The 23,863-nt window shown below is 39.3% G+C and overlaps 2 protein-coding genes across 2 annotated transcripts in view; one reads left to right on the top strand and one right to left on the bottom strand.

Moving 5' to 3' along the window:
- Positions 1-1,867, top strand: part of STAB2 (stabilin 2) — an 84,125-nt gene extending 82,258 nt beyond the window's left edge. Inside the window, exon 69 of the mRNA XM_051785077.1 lies at positions 370-1,867. Within this exon, the coding sequence (XP_051641037.1) occupies positions 370-420 (51 nt within the window). The 3' untranslated portion in view covers positions 421-1,867. The remainder of the gene's footprint in view (positions 1-369) is intronic.
- NT5DC3 (5'-nucleotidase domain containing 3) lies at positions 1,734-23,414 on the bottom strand. The gene is made up of 14 exons (XM_051785078.1): positions 23,159-23,414; positions 19,958-20,142; positions 16,954-17,028; positions 16,474-16,529; positions 13,069-13,159; positions 11,468-11,605; positions 9,894-9,954; positions 9,567-9,669; positions 9,328-9,429; positions 8,265-8,346; positions 7,854-7,940; positions 6,530-6,670; positions 6,104-6,168; positions 1,734-5,007 (listed from the first exon to the last, which is right to left on the bottom strand). Exons 1-14 carry the CDS (start codon positions 23,397-23,399, stop codon positions 4,746-4,748), a joined length of 1,689 nt encoding a protein of 562 aa, XP_051641038.1. The 5' UTR covers positions 23,400-23,414; the 3' UTR covers positions 1,734-4,745.
- Between the last annotated feature and the right edge of the window lie 449 nt (positions 23,415-23,863).

Here is a 23,863-nt window from a genome sequence, read left to right as displayed (position 1 = left end):
ATGTGTATACAAACTGTAAAAGCCTTCTAATTTTGTCTTCGTGTCTCTTTGCTGCAAACATAGCCGAGTGCCATGCCAGCACTCCAAAGAATCTGAAACACAAAGGGGGAGGGGGCTGGGGATCAAGAGAAGAAAGGATTGAGTAAAGCCAGAGTATCTGAATAGCTTCAGTGGTCTAAGTTAGCAATACCCTCATGTACATGCAGAGTCTAAAATCAAAATATACCTTTTTGCATCCAGTAAAAAGTCATTTGATGCAAAAATGTTGGGTGCCAACTCTGCCACCTGTATGGACAAATGTGCCAAAAAGTTACTTTCATTTCTTAACGTAATGTGCAAGTCTGATTTTCTTTTTGTTCTATTTTATAGGATTCGGATGACCAACAGCTTGTGATGAGTGGTCCTCATGATCAGAACTAAAGACTGAATTGGGCATTAGTCAGTTATTAAACACATTTCTATTTAGTTACTGTGAAGAAAACCAGCACCTACACATTACAGGGAATAAAATCTTGTTACAAATTAAAAACCAAAAAAGCTTGGCTTTAAGATGCAGTCTATATAACTCACAGAGTTACCAACCTCAGACATGTTGGCTGTATCTGAGCAGTAACAACTATGAGCACTAAATGCAAGACTGAGTCTCAACAAACCTAACCAGAAGCAAACAGACTCCCCTCTGGGAAAAGTAGATAACTTTCACTAGCCTGCTTTTTAACTGCTTTTATTCTTCTTCACAGACTTTAAAATGGCCACAAACACACAGGGCTGCTAACTTGGCAAATATCCTACATTTCTTAGTTCTCTAGGTCTGTGCTTTCATTTGGCTCAGCTACAAGCATGAAACGCAATATGTGTTAAACATCTATTTTTAAACTGAGGGGATTTTTTTGCTAGTGTATTTCCAGGTAAGATATTCAGCAGCAGGAAACACAACCACCCCGTCTGCCCCACTTGCCTCTGTCTTTCCTTGAACTTGGCTGGTTTGTTTACATCTCATCTCATTGTACAAAGGGAAGTAGTCATTGAGGTATCTTTAGCAAGACATGTAGGCTATGTGAGAGCATTTAAATGCCAGTCAATCTTTACCTGACCCATTTTTGTGACAGACAACGAATATGAACATCCCCTTACCATGCAATGCCCACATTCAGATTTTCGGGTCCGGGAGGAGCAGAAGCTGCTTCTTCACAAACTGTATTTTCACAAAGCACAGCAGTAACAGCTGTGACTGGCACCACACTGTTAGAAGTGAATCAAATAAGTTTCCTTCAACCAAAATATTCATATCATAGCGATACAGCGAGAACACAAAGGAAACCACAAAACAGCAAGCAAAGGAAGATCTTTTTGCTGGCAGCAGTAACACCCCCCTAATGCCTGGGGGGCATTAGGTGGTGTCACCCCAGGATGTCTACTGTCAAGACAAGATAAGCAGGCAAACCCAGGGTTGTTGATGCAGCTTTCGAGCACAACAAAGGGAATCTAATGTGTAAAAACACCTGGATTTAACAGACAGACCGAAGTAATTCCCCAAACCTCTTCCCCTGCACCCCTACATATGCCTGCTTTTTTTTTTTTACCTATATTAAAAAGTTTAGAACACAAACACAGTTAAAACACACACTTATGTATCTAGGAGTTTTCCCCAGAGAATTTTGCAATTAATACAGATCATGTTCTTTCCTTCTCCCCAGTCACCCAAAATATTAAGGCTCAGAGAGACCAGAAGATAAAGTCCAAACATTTATTTTTGTAATAATCATTAAATATTTTTATCACAAAAAAAGCCCCACAGTTCATAAAACTCTTTCTTTTACTGACAGACTATTCACTTCTGTGTTTTTGATAGAACAGAACAAAAATTTCTTCTTGCTTTGGTGTTCAAATGAACTGTACTCTCAAAATTAATATAAAGAAACACTGCCTTTTAAACATGCTCAAAAATCTCTTTGAAGTCAATAGCATAACAAGGTTAAAATAAGTAACACAGAGAGTGCCAAGGTGAAATCATTAAAAAAATGCAAGATATTTTTAAAAGTTAAAGAGCTGCATTCTAGCACTGAAAAATAAATAATACACTTCAATATTCTCACTTAAACTCATATTACATATAGTTGGATTGTTTTAAGGAAACACAACCCTCTCATATTTAATTCTTTTCATGCAACGTTGTTTATTTCAAGAACTCATGCAATATAAACAATATTTTACTTGAGCTCGCTGTTGTAACATAACTTGGTACAGAAGTTTGATTTTTAAGTTAAGAGAACGGAAGGGTAAAAGAAGAAAATCTTGAAACAAAATGCGTATTATGTGGATAACACCATCCAAGCCAATTAAACTGTTCCTGCTTAACACAGGAAAATTAAGCAAACAAACTGGCTCCTAGCCAGCTTTGAAAGAATAAACATCACAGAGCTATAATCAACAAAACATGATGAAGTTCAATAATACAGAACTGAATAATACAATCTTCTTATTTGCTGGTAGTAAGATGGAGAATGTAGAGTGGTTTTGGTGGTTTTTTTTTCTTTTCTTAAAGAGTGAACTAAAATCTCTGGAGCACGAGTGGTGCTACACACCTGTAACACCAAGTTCAGTTGTAGCTGAGCATTAGAATAAAGAACTGAAGGCAAATCGGGATATTTCCATCCCCACATTTCATTAACAAGTTATGCTAAATATTTCTTGCACAGCCTCACCAACAAGTCTCCTGATAAAGTCAGACTAACTTCCTGCAAAACTTTATCTTTCCATCCAGCAAAACAGCAGGACAGTCAGATGAACTTCCTCATTTCAAGTGTATTGTATTCATCTGTTTAAATACACAAACACACTTCAGGCATGTTGCACGTCAAGTTTGAAATAGGAGCACAAGAAAACAAAATCCACAATCACCTCTGAGGACATCATACTGATTTCAAGCATACAGGAAAACTACTTATAAAATTGTGCAGACTAGATTAAAATACATTCTTTACTTTGCAAACATGCTTTTAAAAACATGAAAGATACTGTATATGAAATTCAATCTAGGTAATTGCACATAATACAGACAGGTTAAAAAAGAAAAAGCCAAAACAAGAAAACTTTTGGTCACCAAAAGTTTGTTTGCCTGACAATCATGAGAAAGCAAGTGAAATTAAGAACACCAGATGCTATATGTTTTGTTAATTGTATGCTTTTAAAAACCAAGGCTTTAATAACTAAAATTTGGAAGTTATTAATCATATTATACCTGCTAAAATGGCTGGACTGGGAAGCACCAGTTAAAAAAAAAACAAACAAACAAACAAAAAAAACCCAACCCATTTCCTTTGGATCCAAGAGAAAGAAAATAACTCTTACTTAAAAACAACTATATAGCAGTTCTATAAAGTGCCTGTAAGAGGAAACACATCAACAGATGTTTTCCTTGTGCAAAATAGACATTTTTCAGCTCAAATCTTTGGAACAAATGCTACCCAGAGTTTGTGTTTATGCATTACCTTCATGTTCAGTAATTCAATAAAACTTTTAATCTGCACCACCAAAACTATTTTTCTTTATGCAAAATCTGCACCATCCCTAATTCAGCTTTCAGGGCTTGAGCTAAAAACATGTCAACAGAAATACTCTGGGTTTCATTTTCTCATTTCTTAATTTTTCTTTTAACTCCTCTGCCCATTGTGCGTATTTACTTCTGACTGTAAAAGGCTATATGAAATACATTCTCTCCTAGCAAACAGCAAAACCACATTGCATACCACTGTAATAAGACACTGTTAAAAATTTTAAAAGCAGCATTTAGGATCAAACTAAAGCTTGATGGAAAGATCAGTCTCCACTTCGAAATGCAAAATGCAAGACCTCTTGAAATTACTTTATTACTAGAGAGTGGATATTTGAAGTGTTTTGGAACTTAAAAAGAAAGGTGCCTAAAAGTTAACAAGAGGAAGCCGAAGCAGCCCAAGCTACTGGCAGTTTCAGGTTTAGGCTCAGGTCCACCTGCAGCCAAGCACAAACATTACAAGAACAGAAACTGCACAGACAGTAGAAAGAGCCCGTCATCCTGAGCCCGTCAGTGCAGCACAGCCACGCCGACACTACAGCCATCAGCTCAGTCAGGTCAGGCTCTAGCCACAGCAGCAAGGAAAGGTACAATATGTACACTATCCCTCTGAGTCTCACCCTGACCTGGTTATTAGCTGTTTATCTCTTTCTGCTGTGCCTTTTGCAACCAGACGTGTCTATCTCGTATTGGCCTTTTCAGCCACCAACGCGCTTGTAACAAACATGGGTAGAGCCCTCCCCAAATCTTCGTTCACGAAGCCCAGCCATGACAATGACAATTGATTAACACTGGATTTAAGCTTTTCAGTGCCAAGATCCATTAGAGGCTCCAGCTGGAGTGCTGAAAAGGGCCAGAAATGAGAGTACAGGTATTTCTCTGTAAACCGCAAGGCTGCAGATCAAAGTTTCCAATAAACAAAAACAACCACCTCAGAACACCACCAGTCCTTCCCCTCAGATGTGCTGCCCTCCCTCCTGGCCTACTACTGTTTTGGCAGTCCATCATGTCTTCTGTGTGTAAGAGGAGTTTTCACATGTCTGAGCAGAAGAGGAGAAAACAGTTACAATGAGATTAAGTATGAGATACATCTAAACCAAGGTAACATATTTAAGTGACTTAAATAAAAATACACATATGTTCAAAAAAACCAAGATATATTTGTCCATTTTAGACAGAAGTCACCAAGTTTTCATTTGATCTGAACTGTTTCTTGTAGGAAAGGTATTCTGAATGTACCAGTGCACAGCTGATCTGACCAGCCTGGAAGTTCATGCTGCAAAGGAGTCCTTCTTGGATAAAACGTGTAATCAGGCTCATAGTTCAAGAGACAACTCAGTGATGCCATGTAGATATCCGCAAATCTAGAGAGACGTCTTAAGAAATAAGTTGGATTCTCATCAGTTCTGAATATGCTTCCGAAATGTGCGTTGAAGAAATTCCTGTTCATCTCCCTGTCCCACGAAGAAAGAAAACAAAGACAACGAAGTGAACACACCTGCACACATCTCTTCGCTAGCCAGCATCCAGAACCTGAAGCAAGCAGTTCCTGTAAGATGGTCTATGCATTGTTCTCTTGCCATTTTACTTCTAAACACTTAAATGTGCCACATAAGAAATTTTCTCACCCCTCGCACACACGTAGCCCAGATCTAGAAATCACAGCTGTGAACAGAAGAGCTTCAAACTTCTGACATTCTGACAAGTTGCTTCTGACATTAGAAACGTGACATCTCAAGCCTTCTTTCTAGAGACTGTGAAAGAAGACTTTTACCTTTATCTATATCCTAGTGACATCCACTTGTTCCAAAGATAACAGACTTTTTAAAAAAAGTCAAATATTTGGCCTAATGCACACAAAAAGCTTAAACGCTTCTTGGAATTAACTTCTGTCATTAGTTGCTGCCAAGCATCACTCCTATTTCATTTACTTCCATGTTTCTAGGGAAGGCTGCTGCTGGTACAGCTGCTGGCCTTGCCAATTGTGCCCTCCACACCCCCTGCATTTAGGGATTACTCCTCTCCTTCACGATAAGAGATTATTAGACTTTTAGTCCCATTACCTATCTTCATGATAAATCCACTGCTAAATCCAGTCTAGTGCAGAGCCCAGTTTCTATGTATTCTAAAACATATTACATGTCATCTGAAGAAATCATCTAAAAAACCAAAAAAGTAACCTAAGCCTTGACAAAGAAATACATTAATTGTGCAGAAGCTGTGTAATCAGCAGCTGAACACAGAGGGAGAGGAAAACCAAAATGAGAAAAGTATTTGATTTGATGTTACCTTTTCATGCAGAGAAATAACATCTGTTCTAAAGAAGGGGAACAGGGAAAAGGGGTTCATATGCACAAAGTGTCAGAGGAGAGAAGAGCTACACAAGAGACAGGTAGAATACTGCTATAGAAAAACATTTTATAAGGTCTGTAACTACCAGGGAATATAAATCGGGGGGGAGAGAAATTCTGAAAAAACCTGTGGAAGACATTACATAGAACCCTTGGCTATCACTAAGCATATTGCAAATCTTCATGTCCTGTGTCTTACCTCATTTCCTTCCTTTCCTTCTTCCATTCTTCTAAAATCATCTGAGAATCAGGATCACGGTGAACCTGGAATGCAAAGTATGGATAACCTGTAACTAAGGATAGCCTCATAGATAAGCCTTTCCATTAATAAACCCTTATCAGCCAACGGGACATGAGCAATACTTCAGAGATCAGTATACAGAAGTTATCCACATGCATTCTAAACAAACAAAAGCAGGAATTGATCCAGGCTAACCAGTGGAGGAAGGGGATGACATTTTGAGAAAACTCATATTAACTAGCCACACAAATAACTGCATTTATTTATCTACAGTCAAACACTTCAATGAGACTCGAAGCACTTGCAACATCGATGTCCAGCATGTAGAAACTTGGCTGGATCCCTTCTGCTACACAGAGCCGATTACAAACACACAGAACAAACCTGCATGTGTTCCAATAATCCTGTCAAGGTTTGCAGCCAGGTCATGGTTTGAATGTACTTCTCTGTGTTCATGATTTTAATCTCCGACCGTAACTCTGGAATAATTGCACCAGTGCGCCAGCCATGCTTCAGGGTCAAGTCCTATTTACCAAGAATTACAAAATACAGGTATTAGTCTTAAGAAGAACTGCTTAAAAAGAACTGAAGAATTTGACTATTGTGTATCCCAGAGGCACTAATTGCTTCTTACGTATAAGCAGGAATATGAAACCGTGGGACTTAACTGTGCCAATAAGCAATAAAACTTAATTTCAAATTAAGCTTCAAATCCTGTATTTTTGAAGAGAGATAAAGAACACACGAGCACTTGCAAATAAACACTAATTCATTAGGTTTAAAAGAAACAGCAGGACATTTCTCTTGTAGATGAGACCACTGTTGCTGTCGGAAGTACCTGGAAGAACCATGTGTTGGGTTTGTGATATTTACCCTAACATTCAGCTGACAGAAGGCTCCTATCAGGAGCCCCAGCTATTCAAACTCCTCCTGACAGGTACAACACAAGGCAGATGCCACCTCTGCTTTCTTATCCGTTGTGCCAGACTAGAACACAGCTGCATCCTCCTTTTTTTGATCCTCAGTCTTCTCAAGCACCCAAACTTACTCTTCTTTTCAAAAGCACATTGGGGAAAAAAATGTTAACATCATCTGCTGCTGAAACATGTTACCGTAGCTTGGCAGTGGAAAAGTCCTATCCAGGCATTTGTATGATATCAATTACAAAAGACTTAAGTAGTGTTCACTTACCCTAAATTAACAGCTAAAATACATTTTCTCATAAGGTGGTAAGAAAATGCTCAGAGAGTTGGAATACAAACCAGAGCAAAGTCTTAAGAAGGAAGTTTACCATTAGTGACAGGAAGATTTCCTCCTGCATTCAAAACAGAAATTCATTCAGCTCATATTACACTTGGCAGTAAATGTCATCCAAATCACGCGTATACTGTATATTTGGATATCTCTGTTTACTCTGCTACATCTGACACAATCAGTATCTGGATCAGGTATACAAACTCACACATTCCCGACCACAGTTAGTAAACAAGTTAAATGCTACAAGTCAGGTGGAAAACATGGTTGGTCTTTAAAGAAACCAATGTTCTTCACTGCAGAAAAAAGCAATATGGCTTAACCACAAACCAAATTTTGTTGTATTTCAAAATCTCAAATGAAAATGTCTTATACTGAATAACTGGGGAGGGAGACAGGAAAACTAACAAAAAGCCTCTTCTTTTATCTTATTTTGTGAAAGCAAACTACTTACTGCCAAGTCACTGTATATGTGGTCACCAAAGTAGAGCACCTTAGAGCCCCTCCAGCCAGTAAGCTTCAGAAATTCATACAAGTTACCCTGCAGAAACAATGACATGTACATTGCAGAAGCATAAAACTTGCATGAAAAAGGAACTTAGTACACTCCTAAAAACACTTTCATATCATTAATCTTGTTCTCAGTTTACATATTATGAAGCCCAAATTTTGCAAGTGGTTTTCAGTAATATTATCATTTCAAGAGGCAAGGACATACAATACCAACAATGAATTTCTACAATTTCAGATATGAAAATAACTTTAAGAATATATTACATTTTAGAAGCTTTTATGTCTAAAGAAGTTTGGGATTCTAGGAAATAGGTGTTAAAGTTGAACCAAAAAAAGTTTATTGAAAGCATACCTGTTTGTAAATCTGACCTTTCTGCAGCTTGTGAATCTTGTCCCAAAGCAACACCCCCCTTTCATTCACCTTCCGGAATGGTCTAGAATAGATATACAATTGTTACGTTGCTGTAGAAATTCTGTCACTTCTTAGGAGATTAATATCTTAACATTAACAATACTCATCTCTCAAAAGGAAAACATGCTGTCTAGCACCTGAACATTGTATAACAGAAGAAGCAAGATTCCAAAGCTTCCATTTTAACCAGTGAAAAGCAATGTATCTCTCCAGTATACCTATGACATTTATTAGTTTGAGAACAGCTGTTGAGATGTAAGGCAGGGACCCCAGGCAGAGGGGAAGACACAGTATGAATTGTCTGCCAAGAAGGAGAGAACACAAAAAAACTGAAGATGTGTAAAAATCTTGCCCAATACCTCATTTTCTACACATGGACAACTGAAGAAAAGGGTAAAGGAATGGGGGCAAGATGTACAGCAAAGTTCTTTTTAAAATAAAATGAAGAAAAGTAAAGGGGAAAAAATCCCACCTCCCTCTATCTCACTTTCAAATCATAATTACACATAAAGGAGCAGGTCTTTTTCAAATGTAAGAATAGTGTATGCACATTACAAATGTGTTTACTTAATTGAACAACTAGTCCAAATATTCCAGTCTGTCAGCCAGAGAGGCACCCTTTAAATATAATTTGTAACTAAAAAAAACCTGAAGCAACGGAAGACATTTCCAGATAAAGGGATGATTCTGAAAGGCATCAAAATGTCTCATGTTTCTTAGGAAAGAAGCGCACTTCACCAGCTTACAAGCAAGATGTTAAAAATAGCTTCTGTGACCCTGACTCCAGTAGCTGTGATAGCTCCTGAAACTGTCTTAGGTAAGACATGGTAAATATTTAGACTTCAGAATTGCATGTTGCTGCATTTTGTAGTGACCTCATACAGGATTTCACCAAGTATGATTTCATTTTACGTTGCAGCCAGATTAAAATATTTCGTAACACCCTCTACAGCCTTATATGGAATAAGCTGCTTGAGTCATTCTTTACTGACTAAACACTCACCTTCGCTTATCATTGAAGAAGTTTGGTTTATCAGCCTGGACAATGACCACATCAAAGAGATCCCTCCAGTCCTTGCCAACTATGAACTTCATGCCTTTGTCCCTAGAAAGGACAGAGGGATATTAACAGTGAAGCATAACAGATGTGCAGTTATCAGAGCAACATAACTACACTGGAGAAGCTCATTCTCCCCATGCTTTAAAAATGTATAGTTAAACAGAAAACAACTGCTCACTTACACAAAGCTGCTGGGACTGTTTGTGATGAGAAACATCTTCTTGCCATGATCAGCCAGCTTAGCTAACACTGCACGAGTCTGCTCAGCGTAGCAGATGTATTTCTCTGTCAGGATTGGGGAAAACACAGTATTAATTGAGAAAGTTTTTCAAAAGAATTTTCTCTGCATTCAACCAAGGGGTTCAGAACACAAAGCACTTAACAAAGGCACCTTTGACAAGCTTTCAAGCTTTAAAAATTTAGAATTTGTATTCTTAAATATGGAAGCCAGAAAGATCAGTATACTATCACTGAAAAAAGCTTTGATAGATTGTATCGTTAGTACTTACCAATATCTGCTTCAATTGCTCTGTACATTATTCCTTTGATATGGACATCCCTGATTGAGTCCTGTAAGGAAAGCAATAGAGCACCAGAGAACTTTAAAATCTTTTCAAGTATAAAATCCATGCTCACTGCATAGCAGTAGCAATTTGTTTGTAGAACAATTCCTTTCTCAGAACTGCATTTTACAGAAATGCCATGTAATGTTCATCAAATATATATGTCACTACTAAAAGAGTAAGCCTGTCCTCCAAGACACTAACTTTATAATTTTGGGAAGTACAAAACTGTATAGCAGAGGGGCTGTTTTACATAACTACTGTGAAAGGTTGCTGAGAAGGGTGAAGTGGGGTGAAAGCCCTCTGCAGCAGCAGAGTCACCACAGATTTCTAGTGACCTTTGGAGCAGAACACATTCCTCTCCTCTTGCAGGGAAAAAAAAAAAAAAAACTAACCAAAAGTTTTACATCTGACAGATTTTAGATTACAATCACTTACAAATGCCCTGGTTATTTAAATAAGGAATTTATGAACAGATGAAAGAAGCTAAATGCTTGAGCAAAGCACTCGTAAGGAGCTCTGGAGGCATTTAGCAGCTCTCATGAGCCAGCTCTGCACCAGATCACTTTGTTTAGATCAGTGGCACTGCCATTTTAGTACTTACATGGACTACGTCCTCAAAATCCTCAAAAAATACCAGTAAAGGGCTTCCAAAATGCTGGTAATGCTGAACAGTACAGAAATTCCTACACATACTTCAGCAGGAATTACATGAACTAGCCTTCTGACTCTATGCAACCACAGGCAGAAGCGAAAATTACTCTAGAGGTAAAAAATTTCTTAAAATCCATATGATCTACTTGGAAAAGTGAGAAATTCAACATATGAGTGCATCACATGTGTTGAACAACTACACAAGTTGAATACAAGTCAACAAGGAGCCAGGAAAAGGTTTTGGATGGAATGCCTGTGCAGACAAATACTATCACCTTGGGCATTATCTCTTGTGTTCTTACACAACCATGACATAAAATGATCTCCTCTGCAGGATAGATCCTGAGGAATCAAGAGGGTCAAATTACTAGATTAGTACTAGAGTTTTTCTGGAAGAGGAAGAGAGATAAACAGGCAGAACAGATAGCCCAGAAGCATAAGATAGCAAGTGATTGTATACTAGCCAAGATGTAGAGGCATTACAACTGAAAGCTCCAAACTGGAATACCCTATAGCTTCTCACATTCCTGATAGTGAGAAAAAGGCTTTGTTTAATAACAAGCAAAAGAAGTCTTATCAACTTGAAAGAACTTCTCCACTTTCCCTCTATCCACTCCTCAAACCTACAAAAAGAGCAACAGCCCTAGAGGATGTCAGATTTCAAAAAAATTTCAATTCTGTGTTTCTTTTCCAAGTTCTACTTTAATTTTACTTACGTTTTTAAGGTTATATAGCAATAATTACTCCATACAAAACCTAAGGTGAGGTATTTCACTGAGGCTGACACAATAGGTGTAAGCTTCCTGAAGTGCTCACAGAGAAGACACACAAATATAGAGGTTTACCTAAATCTTCAAAGCTACTACCTTGACATCTTTGTACAGATGAATAGGTTCGTAGTCTATGTTGTTTTTCAGAAAATATTCATTCACACAAGAAAGGAGTCTCATTTCTGGCAAGGAAAATATATCCATGAATTGCTTCATTGTGTTTCCTTGTGAGCTCTACAGTGGTGGGAAAAAAAAAAAATAAGGTCAGGCATTTGTCAGATTAAAACACTTTCATTCATTCCGTATAAACATTTCAGCTTAGTTGCAGATATTCAGGTTTTGCCATCCCTTTCACATGGCTTCAGATTCTTCTTGAACTAAAACCTTCGATAAAGTATCTCCAACAAAAGCATTGTGATTAATTCTTCAAATAAATCCAACTCATTACTCTTAAAAGCAGTATTTTAATTCATCAAAACAAGACAGCACTCAGCTTAAAGTCAAGAAAAGCCCTTAAAGGTCTTCACTGGAAATCTCCACTTCTGCAAATAAGGAGCACTGGCTATTGTGATGGGGAATGGAGGTTTTCTTATTTGTTTGGGGTTTTTTTAGTAAGTGGAATACTGATTGGGATTGCAAAACAATTCACCTCCTTAAAATAAGATAATAAAAAGCTTTAAGAATCTACAACAGCTAATGCAGTAACAAGGGAAGAGATTTCTAGTCTGTAAAAGCTATAATGATAGTCATATCACCCTCACAATAAAGAAAAGTCATCTTCCTGATGAGGAAGCACCCTGTGTTTCAGTTTGTGTCTCTTGCCTCTTGTCCTGTCACTCTCCTTTCCAAGATCTAAGAAAGTATAGGCCTAAAGAGGGAGGCCTACAGGGAATGCCAGGATGATATTCACAACTGCTGCGGAGAACAGACTCGGGAATCCTAAATTCAGCTCCTTAAAAAAAGAACAAGTGCAAGAACAATAAACTGCTCCACAGCACAAAGAAGGTCCTTTCATGCCAAAATGGAATTAACACCCCTAAGTAAAAGGTGTAAAATAAACTTGACTTTTCAGTAAAAAGACAGCACCATTCTTCATTTGGAAAAGAGGAAGGAACCTACTTTTCCTGAGAAAGTCAGATCTTAAACCTAAATGTTTCATCTCTTATCATTCCTCTTTTTTCAGATCCTCTTACTATCACTCTGCCAGTTTGCACACAGGAGATGTCTCCACACATTGACTTGCTGCTACATCAGTCAAGCCATCAGACCACCAGGAAGAAGTACACAGCCTGGGTAAAGCACTAGATATGGTTCATTTCTCAGCCTTTATCAGATTTGCTGTGCAACACTAAGCAAGTCACTTGATTTTCCATGTTCCACTACTCTGTCTGAATGACTGGGCAAAGGAGCAGTCAAAGAAGAAACTACAAGAAGCAGGAAAAAAAAAAACTTTAGAGGGCAAACTTCACATCTAGTACTATAAGTCAATCACATGTTGAGAAAATATAACTGCTAGTTATAATGAGAACAAAATTTAGACACCACTACCCTCGCACCAAAAAAAAAAAAAATCAAAAACCTCAAAACCAAAAACAAACAAACAAACAAACAAAACAAAACAAAAAAACACACGTGACGACAACAACAACAAAAAAATCCCCCCACAACCATTTATAAAGATCAATTTGTGGTTTTACCTTTCCATAAAAGTCACTCATTTGTTCTAAAGGGATATGGGAACCATCATACATTGCAATAACTTCTTCATCTGGGACAACACTGAGGCCTCTGGAAAACAACATCAGCTTTAGTTCAAAAGTCACATTAAAATTTTCAAGTAATCACCAAAGTCCAACGGATTAACACTTAGACCTGGACCTTATTAAAATACTAATAATGTCACAGGAACACTTTTGTCTATAAGCTAAACCAGCATCTTTTCTTACCGAACAAGCAACATTTTAACAGACTGATACACACAGAACACATTCCAATTTTAACTTTAAAATTTAACTTTACTTTCTTACAGAAAAAGAGCTAATTAGTCCATTGAAATTATGCCTCAAGGGTTTGTAAGTAGCTAGAGCTTACAGTTTCTTATCACAAAGTAATTTCTCACTGCCTTCCCTTCATGGAGTATCGATGATGTGATAGCGTTTAAACCAGACTATTCTGCATCATGACCTTGAAGATTCAAGAGAAAGAAAAACATACACAGCCTTTAACTAAATAAGAATTTGTTTTAAACTGCACCAACATTTCAGTTTCACAGAACTTAAGATTACTTGAAGGATGGTTGACAAGTAATTAAAACATAAAAAATACAACAACAAACAGGGAACGAGGGGATATGATCTCTCCCCAAAGTTTCTTTATGAACTATTAAGAGAGTAAAGGCTTTGGTTTGGTTTTAGATGTTTGCATCATCGAGCATCTTTTACTAAAGCATCTAAAAGACTGCAGGCATGCAAATATCCTCACCAAAGGACACAGAAGTGTTGAGATTTTGCTTAGGAATAAAAACCACAAATGAAAACCAGATCAGCCAGTCTCTTTTTTTCTATGCCTACTTATGGTGTTTTGCAGCTTTTTAAAACAGGCTGTTATTTCAGTGCCTCCCTTTCCTGGTCTCACCAAGAAGTGTTTTCAGGCATTAAAAAATAAATAAATAAATTGATTAGCCTAGTACTTTCAGTGCTTATCATCCACACCGGCTTTGCAGTGAAAAGGCATGCTACATCAACTTCCTCAGGGCTTCTGTGGTAGCAGAGTCCCACATTAACCAGCTCCTTTACTGCTCTTGTCAATGCTACACTGACTAGTACATAACTCTGAGCTATTCTTGGCAGGACTCCACCATTCAAGTCAGTATTGCACACAAACAGGGCAGATAATACTTCGGTTTTGTAACATAAAGAGTTCAACATCACCCATTCCACAGCAGAAAACACAAATGTTAAATGCAACTAAACGTTAAAAGGATACCAAGTAATACCATCAGAATTGAGAAGGTACCTTCTGGTCTGCAGACAGCTATGCCAAGTGGTATTTGAACACTGCTAAAGAAAACACTTGTGGATCTGTAACTACTTAAGAACAAATCAAGAGAGGACAACTGTAAAAGCCAAAGTGGAGAGAAAGTTTGTTTTATTTCACTGACAGCATGGACAAAACTAACAACTACTGATATGCAGCACCTGACAGCAAAGCTCAGTGTTGGTACAGAAGAGAAAAGGTAATATCGTTTTAAACAAAATTAAGAGAAAGTACTAAGTGAAGTGGTAGCTTTCACTCTCACGCTCACACAGGTTCATAAATAACAAGATGTGCTGCCTAGCAGTCCATCCAGAATTACTTTGGGTGACAAGGAGAACAAGGGCCACCAGCACTTCATTAATCTCAACATCCTTCTAGAGTTTTCTTGCATGGTCCTCATGTTTTGGTTTTGGATGTGCTTTTTGTACTAGGAGTTGACAACAACCTGATTTTCTGCATCTTTATTCTGTCTCACTCTGAGCCATAACACAACACTGCTGATGGACTCACCACCCATTCATCTTCTCATCTAGGACACCTATACGGTTCCAGTCCTACCACTGCTCTTCCTGACATCATTTCTCACATCCTCCAGCCTCTTTTTTCCTCCCCTCATGACTGTACAGGTGAATAGGGAAACAGCATGCAAATGTGATGAAATTCTGATGACCAACTCATGCAGGCACCACCAACACATGCCATCCTTTTGTCCCCTCCATCAACATTTCTTCTGGTGCTCTCATATATACATGTTTCCATCCACACCAATCTTTACATTTCTACTACATACTGCTACAGATAAACATAGCTTTGGTTACCCCACCTGGCCTTTAATCTAACAAACCAGCATTTTTCACAGCAAATCCTACCACCAGTAACCTTTACACCGAGTTCTCTGATTCCCTCCTAGCCCTGCATAAATGATTTCTTTGAAAACCACAACAGGCTTTGTCAGTTGAAACATACAATAATTATTCTACATCAGCACACACAAATAACTGGTATAAAGTTCCCCTCAGACTCTGATGATACATACAGAACACATTGTTTTGGTAGATTTAGATAGCTACTGTGTTGATGGTAGGAGCCTAATGCTGGTCCGTGCCATCTCATGTCCTTTTTCATTTTCCTTGCCTTCCTCTACCCTCTCCCAAAAGGCATCTCAGCCAAATTAGTACAATAACAGATGAATGACTATGGCTGAATCATCTTGCCTATCCGCACAACTGGCAAACAAAAATAAGTAATGAGCATATTATCATCATTTCATACTACCATATACAATCCCCCACAGTAAATCACTTCAAGGTCACATCATCTTTTGGTCCCAGATGAAAACTTTTTGTCCAATGACTTTAAGAAAGGTGGTCTGGCTTCTTGCTTGATTTAAAATCTGGTACTGTGTGTGGTGTTCAAGTCAGTCAAATGTGTACTGCTTCATTACAGCAAACTGAGCCATACCAAAAACTTTCCTGTCAAAGTTCACATATAGTAGGTCTATATGATGCAACAAAGAACAGCACAGAGATTACCCATGTTACATCAATTCAGTAAATTCAAAAAGTGTCAGGCTGTGTCAAGCTTCCTTCTGCAAGTATGATGTGGTTGATGTGTCCAAACTTAAAAGCTCTGTGCAAACACAGCAAGACCTCTCAAATGTCTCCACAACCACACCGAAGTCACACTAACAGGCACTCTGTGACTATTTACATAGAAAGCAACAGCAGAAAAGTCATCAGTGTATTTTTAGATGTCTTTCAGCACAATTTAACAGCCGGAAACAAAGTGAGTCAGCACTATGTGACCAACCAGCCTGCCAACTTCCCCAGCTGGACCAGGGAATCAGCTGTACTGTATCAGTCAGTAAACGTGTACACATGTCTGTGTGTACACACAGAGGTGCAAAGAAACCCCCTTTCAGTAAGCCTGTAATGTTCATTCAGGTCTGTGCTTGTCAGGGCACAGTTCCTGATACGAAACCAAGATGTACAGTAATAAATGCAGTTAAAAGATTCAAAAAATAAGAGTAAACATTCTTATTATAAATAGAAAATAATTTTACCCACCTGTAAACTGTTCCCAGCTGAATATAATGAAAAGCATCGATCTTCATTAACAATGCCTTGCAGGAAAAAAAAGAAAGTAACAGTTTTTATCACATCAACTATTTCACATGAAATTATAAAAGTCAAACCGATTTTACCTTTAACCTGTCTCAAGAACACCTGAGCACCCTCACTTCAACTTCCTTCATAGCTTCCAAAAAACTTTTATCAATTGGTTTTACCTGGGTTTATTCTGTTGCACTCTTAACTTGCCTTCCCCTGCCCACCATGAGGACAAAAGACCCAAAACGTTTTCTAGTTAGGAGCTATTCAAATACAACTACTAATAATAATGATGCTTACTATGAAAGAGGAAAATATGAAACAAAATCCTTACAAATCAACATAGAGTGGAAAGCTGGAAGACTTAAAAGCTCTATTTAGTTTCTTTGGTTGGGTTCTTAGCACCAAGTAACACATCACAAAGTTATTTATACATACCCGGTGCACATCATAATGAAGTCCTCTGATGGCAAAATTTGGATCATAATCATATTTTCTTATTTCTGCAGGATACTAAGAAAAGAGAGCAGTTAATTTAAATCCATAGTAGAAACAAAAATTGTTTCCGCAGAACTTTAAAAGTCTAAGTTTTCCATGCTTTTCATTTTCTCTAATTGTTAAGAGGCTTTTGATAGGCTGGTGAAGATTTGCAGGAACATATGTACACAGTGCAAGACAAGTCAACAGTTTTTCCAAAAATCCAAGGTCATTGTTTTAAATCTAAGTCAATCATGGTACTTAAAGCTGGACATCCAGGTATACTCTGTAGTGATTAACTTTGAACATCAGCCTCTCATTCAGAAAAGTTAATTTAATATATTCTTAATATATTTTAAAAACTCATTGTTTAGAGTTGCATGTGAATTGAATGACTTTGTCATGTACCCTTTCCCCATGTTCTTTATATGTAACGTAGGGAGCTCACACCACTACTATATAGTTTTCTAGCATTTTTCAGTACAAGCTCATTTTCAGTCCATTGTAATTTTGTCCTGCTTTAACTATAGGTTGCCATGAAAAAAAAATGTTAGATGTGTGCCTGGGGCTAAGGGTTTTGTTTTTAAAAGGTAAAATGCTTCAGTCGTTTCAACAAGGCCTGAGAAAACTATCAATTCTTTGATTAACCCTCTGAAAGGCAATCTTTCATTTCCCTCCCACAGGCTACAGTAGTCCTAGATCTTGACAAATCCATCTCAGGCACATTTTTCACCCTGTCTACAACAGTCTCCATGCATGTATGGCTAATTTACAAGCCTTGGTGGGGGGGGTACATCATGCAGCTTCAGTGGAGGCTCTAGCCACTCTTACAATAAATAAATTAATTGCAATTTTGCCCAAAGTTTTTATCTTGCTGAAGAGGACTTACCCTGCAACTTACTCTGCAGACCGTGCCTGCATTGAGCACAGGCATATACAATTAAAGAAAACAGTCCTTTATCCTAACTATCATCCCTACTACCACTTCAAGAAAACATGTGGTAGGCTACTGATCTGAATGAAAAACAGCATCAAAAGCCTTCAGAGAGGTTAGAAGACAAAGATTTGGCCAGGGGACATGAAGCAGAGGCACAAGGGACATCAATGAAGGATACAGAAACATGATCAATTAAAAGTTACCATGTGAAGAACATGACCCAAAGCAACCACATCAAGCATGTACAATGAAATTTATTTCTGACTTTTATCAAATTTCTGCATACTTGACTTGCCTACTTTATTCTACCAGAAGGTTGTGTTTTCACATACATGGTAGTACACAAGAAATAAAGATTGAGCCTACCCCAGCACACAAATCAAAGCTTCCTTACAAACCAAACCAAACAAAAATTATAAAAATTGTACTGTTTGCTTACTCCACTTTTGGTAGGGATAAACATAACTGCACTGAAAGAGCAGTCCCAATAGGATGGCACAAGGCCTGTATGCGAGGAAAGAAATAAACCCAAGAACAAGAGCTTACACTGAGCACCTGCTGCCACCTCTGTGATTAGCACTAAACTGATGTTTATTCTCTTGGACATACTTCAAAATTCCTTGCTTCCTACACTGCATTTTGCAATTTCTGATGAATTACCTCAGACTGCAATGACCAAAATTGGTCATCTTTTAGACTGACTGTAACAGTCATAACAGACAATAATATCTAGATTTTTTTTTTCTAATGTTAAAGGCAAAAAAAAATTAGCAGCATAAGCAGTTACATAGATAGCACCAATAAAAACTGTTGTCCCTCAGTAAATTCCAAGAGGAGACAATGTATTTTGGTAAGCTGTCTCAAAAAGTAATTACAGCTTTGTTTACTAAAGCTCAAGAGACTTTAATCAAGAATCATTTTTTAATCATTTTAACCATTTCAATTTTTGTCTATAAGAAAAAATCTTGACTCCTACAGTAACACTGTTTTTCACAAGAACCACACAGCTTTAATAAAATGTATTTACACATCCTACAGAAATCACTACCAAGGCACTATCATGCCAAAATTGTAGGGGGATCAAGCTTTGTATGCTTGTAGCACCCACGAAGTTTTGTTTGTTCTTGCAGCGATATTTATAGATGTTTATATATAGCTCCTAACCTTTAGATTCAAATACGAAAGTAGAATAACACCACCCATTCAGATTTAGGTTGTATAAAAATACACAAGCAGTTTTATTAAGTTCTCCCATGGACTTTGTCTTTTATTTTCCTGCAAGTCCTACAGTTCAATAACCTTTGTCTCTTTTAGTCCACCTTTTTTTTCCCCAGTCTTTATGCCAGCAACACCTTCAGTTTCCTTCGTCACCCATCTCCCCCCTGCCCTGCTTCCCAACACACGGGAACTTTTTCCATCCCCAAACTACACAACAACCAGCTCCAAAATGCTTGGATGTCAACTGGTCACCCCTGCAAACACAGTGGCGAGGGGTCAGGGGACTCCTGAGCTGAACACTGACTCATATCCAGGCTCTGATTACAGTGTCACTGAACACGCTGCCCCTTCAGCAAACACAGCTGAGACGCCCGGTGCACACAGAGCACCTTGCAAGCACACAGTGCAATCAAAGACCCTCCTCAGAAGTCAATCTAAAAATACTCCATATGGAAAATAATCACTGCACTCACAGCAGTAGATAAAACAGAGTAATGGTAAGTTTTAAGCTTCTTATTCATTAATGTGACTCAAATAAATGACAGTCGGGAACAAACAACAAACCACACCACCACATTAAAAAATAAGACAAAAATAACTGTACTCATTAACAGACTGTGCTCTGCTCAAAACTGCAGCTGAGAATAAACCAGCACTTCTGTTGTTCATATGTAGCTGTTGTACAAAATGTGCTACAAGGGAGACAAGCTAGGAATGAGGTATGAAAAGATGAGTTATGCCTCTCAGTCAGAAATTATTTATTATACTCTTTATTCATAAATTTTTTGTTATTCCACTAATTTTACTCACCCGATGTTCATTGATAAGAAGATCTCGAGCAGCATTGAATATCAGCGTGTGCAAATGTTTAGAATAAAAGACCAACGTGTAGTCATAATCAAAACCATAAATTTCAATGTCCGACAGGCTCATTTCATTGTTTGAAAAAATAGCATCTGGATTCAGCATGTTACTCATAATTGAAGGAACCAACTCTGTGAAGAGAAAAAAGTTATATCAGCCTTGCAGTTTTATTTAAATAAAGACATAGAAATCAATGAGCAACTGTTAAATATAGATAAATGATGATGGAAACTACCAAACTAATTCACACTAAGCAGCTATTCCTTAACAATATGATGCTATTGAACATGCTGTCCCAAACTTGTCTGGATGACCCATAGTTTTTATTTGAAGCACACTTTTCTCTGCACAGTCCAAGTTGGAGAGAAAATGCATTTTGCCATCTTGCTTATCAGAGAACGGCAGACATAATTTCTTGCTAACTCTGTTAATACATTTATTAAGGCTTTTGAAAATTAATTTGGAGTTGGAGAATGATATTATTATTATTATTACTACTCCTCTAGGAACCTTGTCTTCTCCTCCCATTACTTGGTCCAGCTCCTGCCACAGAAGCAGAACTGACATTGCTTTATTTTTTTTGCTTCACCATTTCAAGGTTACCACATTACTTATTTGAGTTCAGTAAACTTTATATGACTGCCATAGTTTCCAAACAACTGTTGCAAACACACTGCTATGCTTACTAACCTTCTAGCAAATCAGGAAACCAAAAATATTCTGCTTATTCTCTACTTAACATGCCTAGAGTGTGTAAACCACTTCCATTTTTAAGGCTGTTTCTCTTGATATTTGATGGAAAAGTATACAGAGAAGTTAAGTCCATAATATATCAAGTAACTTCAGACCAACACCAATGTCAGAACTAAACACTAAGAATGTTTATATTTCTTGTTTAGAAAACTTGAAACAGCAACATTAGGAGGCTAAATACTACTCTCCTGTCAGCATAAAACACGAGTATGTTTTCCTTCCTTCCTTTATCATAGACTATCTTTATATATTCCAGACTTCCCTACTGCTGGGAAAAAAAAAAAAAAAAGGGGAACTATCATCTTAAATCTGTGCTTGGAAAGGTAAGTCTAAAGGGAATATGGTCTGTTTGGTTACTTTCTATATAGGTTTAAAAGGAATTGTTCAAGTTTATCTCAACACCTTCAGCTCTGAGTACAGATCACTACATGTTCCACCACCAGAGGAACATCTCAACAAGGTGGGGGTAGGTGTGGAGACTCCAGGTCTGTTAAATAGCACTCCATTTTGAAAACGGGCCAACTCATGGAATGAGAAATTACACTTCTTTTGTAAAAGCAATGCCTTTAACTGCTGCACAGTTGACAGGCAGATATAGTAAGAAACATAGAGATGCCCAATTACAGTCAGTAATCTGAAACCATTCAACTTTATCAGATGCAGATACCTGAGTTTTTTAATTTTTAAGAGAGGAAGAAAGGCAAATTCACTGAGTTTAATTTCAAATTTCAAAAAAAGCCCAGGAATCATATCAAATGCAATTTGACATGCTACAATTAAGGCAAATACTCTTCCTCTATAAAAAGGGCCATGAATCATTCAATTAACTTCAAGACGTAAGCATAGTTTTTTGTGAACTTCTAAAATCACGTTACAATACCCATTTCTGCATTATAGTTAAAGTATTTTTTCAAATGTCAATTGTTCAGCCTGGTGACTCAACACTTGTTTTAAAAACAAAGACATTTATATAGCTACACATAGATAAAAAGATATTTCAGCTAAAAAAGAGCTTGAGTACTGCCTGTCTGAAAACAGACAGCATAAACGCTTGGTAGCTATTAGACATTCTGGCTAGCAGAAAGCATCCAAAATGCTATAAACCTTATTTCAAAAATCAGGGGAGATGTTGAAACATCATCTCAACATCATAACTAAATGAAACGTCACATATTTGAAGCCATTGGGCGACTTAGGCTGTAATATGAGTCTAGAAGCACTAATATTCTAGAAGCACTTGCCTCATCTTTTGCCAACTCACACCCACTGACCGACTTATTTTTTCATAACATTACCCTGAAGTATTATTTGGGTGTGGCTTAGAATAAGAGAAAGTTAATTCCCAAAACAAGAAAAGGAAAAAAGGCTCAAAATAAAAGGCTCTTCTCTTTTTCCTATCCCTTATCTGACCCTCCAAAATCCCACAGCACTCTCTTGAGATCTCTAACACAGTTTTTAACTTCACTTCTGAAATGCTGATGCTGTTTTATGTTCACAAATGCTTTATTTGCACCCAGCATTGTGAAGCCCACATTCAGGACTCTTAGGTACAGAATAACACAGTAATTTCTTTTTATAAGGCCAAAACATGCTATCTAAAGGTTATCCATTGCCACTACGGGACAATCTTTTTCACTTGATATTGTAGAACACACTCTGCCTCTTTCACTTTCAGCTCCCAAAAAAGATCACATGTTCAAGCTTGCACTCGAGCAAGTATTACCTTAGTAATACTAGTCCCATCAGAGCAAAAGCAGAAGCAAGGAAGCAAGCAAGCATCTGTCCCCTAGCTTTTTGCCTAGCTGGGCCAAAGAAGAGGGCTCCCCAGAGTCGGACGTATCACGAGCATCTTACAACGCTTTATAGTGTTATAATGGAACCACAGGAAAAATGAAAAACATCATCCAAAACTTCACAGGATTTTAACTTTTCGGAAGAGCAGCTTACTGCAGAAACTGCCTCAAACAGACGACCAACTTCTCGATTTCCTTTTTACACCTGCTTTTCCCCACACAACGCATCTCCAGCACCTGCCACCTTGCCCACGCTGCACAAAAGGCTCCTTCCTCGAGGCACCTCCGAACACCTGCAGCCCCGGCGGGTGCTCTGACGGGCTCAGCCCTGCGGACCTGCCGAGGGGACGGTCCGACCCCTCTCCCAGCCCGGCACCGGGCAGACCACGGGAGGGGAGAGCGCTTCGCCAGGCACTGTCGGACGGACCCGCGCCTCGCCCCCCGAGCCCCTCACGCTGCCCCCACAGCCTTCGTCCTTCCCCCGCTCCCAGCCTCCAGCCCGCATCCCTTCGCTCCGGGAGCGGCGGCGCCCCGACCCCCGGGGCAGGTTGCCGGGCACGGCGGGGCGGCGGCGCCGCTGCCGCCCGCGGGCGCCGCTCACCCTTGGTGACCCTCTTGGCCTCCTTGTAGCGCGACCACAGGTAGCTCTTCATGTCGGGCGACGGCTGCTGCTGCTGCTGCGGGGCCACGGTGCACAAGGGAGCGGCCCCCGCGGCGGGCAGGGGCAGGGGCAGGACCCGGCACCGTCGCCCGCCCGTGCCCGCCCGCCCCGCCGCCAGCAGCGACCGCGCCGCCGCTGCTCCCGCCGCTGCCGCTGCCATGCTCGCTCCCGCCGCTGCCATGCTCGCACCCGCTCCGCGCCGCTCAACCCCGCCGAGCCACAACGCCGCCGCCGCCGCCGCCGCCGGCTGAAGTCACTTCCTCGGGCCCCGCCCCGGGGCCGCGCCGAGGCGGGAGGCGGGTCCGGCTGCGGCCGCAGGTACGGCCCGGGAGGGAAGGAGGGCGGGGCGGTCGCTGCGGGGTGAGCAGCGGGATCCGGCAGGAGGGTGCCCTCGGGGCTCACCCGGGGCCGCCGGGCTGGGACTCTGGGATCTGCCGAGCCGAGGAGGGAAAGCAGCGTCCCCCCCATCCGTCACCGCCTCCAGCACCTGCTGGTCAAGGTCAGGGTCAAGGTCAAGTGGAGCCGCTCAGGGAGTGTCCCCCAATTTCATGCCTCTGCTGCTCTTCTGGTCTCTGCTGTGCTCGGAGCTGCCTGGGGTCCTTTTACCACAAACGCCACATCAGATGTTTACCTTTTCAGCCAGCG

Source organism: Manacus candei, unplaced genomic scaffold (assembly GCF_025592945.1).
Source record: "Manacus candei isolate 608988 ecotype Guabito, Panama unplaced genomic scaffold, ASM2559294v1 h1tg000018l, whole genome shotgun sequence".
Taxonomy (NCBI): Eukaryota; Metazoa; Chordata; class Aves; order Passeriformes; family Pipridae; genus Manacus; species Manacus candei.
Note: the sequence above shows the minus strand (reverse complement) of the source record. Positions and strands in the feature narration are given on the sequence as shown.

What these genes read in the sequence shown, in the direction of transcription:
- NT5DC3 (XM_051785078.1), bottom strand. Translation starts at nt 23,399, where the DNA reads ATGGCAGCGGCGGGAGCGAGCATGGCAGCGGCAGCGGCGGGAGCAGCG. An exon ending in TTCTTATCAATGAACATCGG is followed by an intron (nt 17,029 to 19,957) that starts GTGAGTAAAATT and finishes CTCTTTTCTTAG; the next exon opens with TATCCTGCAGAAATAAGAAA. An exon ending in GATTATTGGAACACATGCAG is followed by an intron (nt 6,169 to 6,529) that starts GTTTGTTCTGTG and finishes TTTGCATTCCAG; the next exon opens with GTTCACCGTGATCCTGATTC.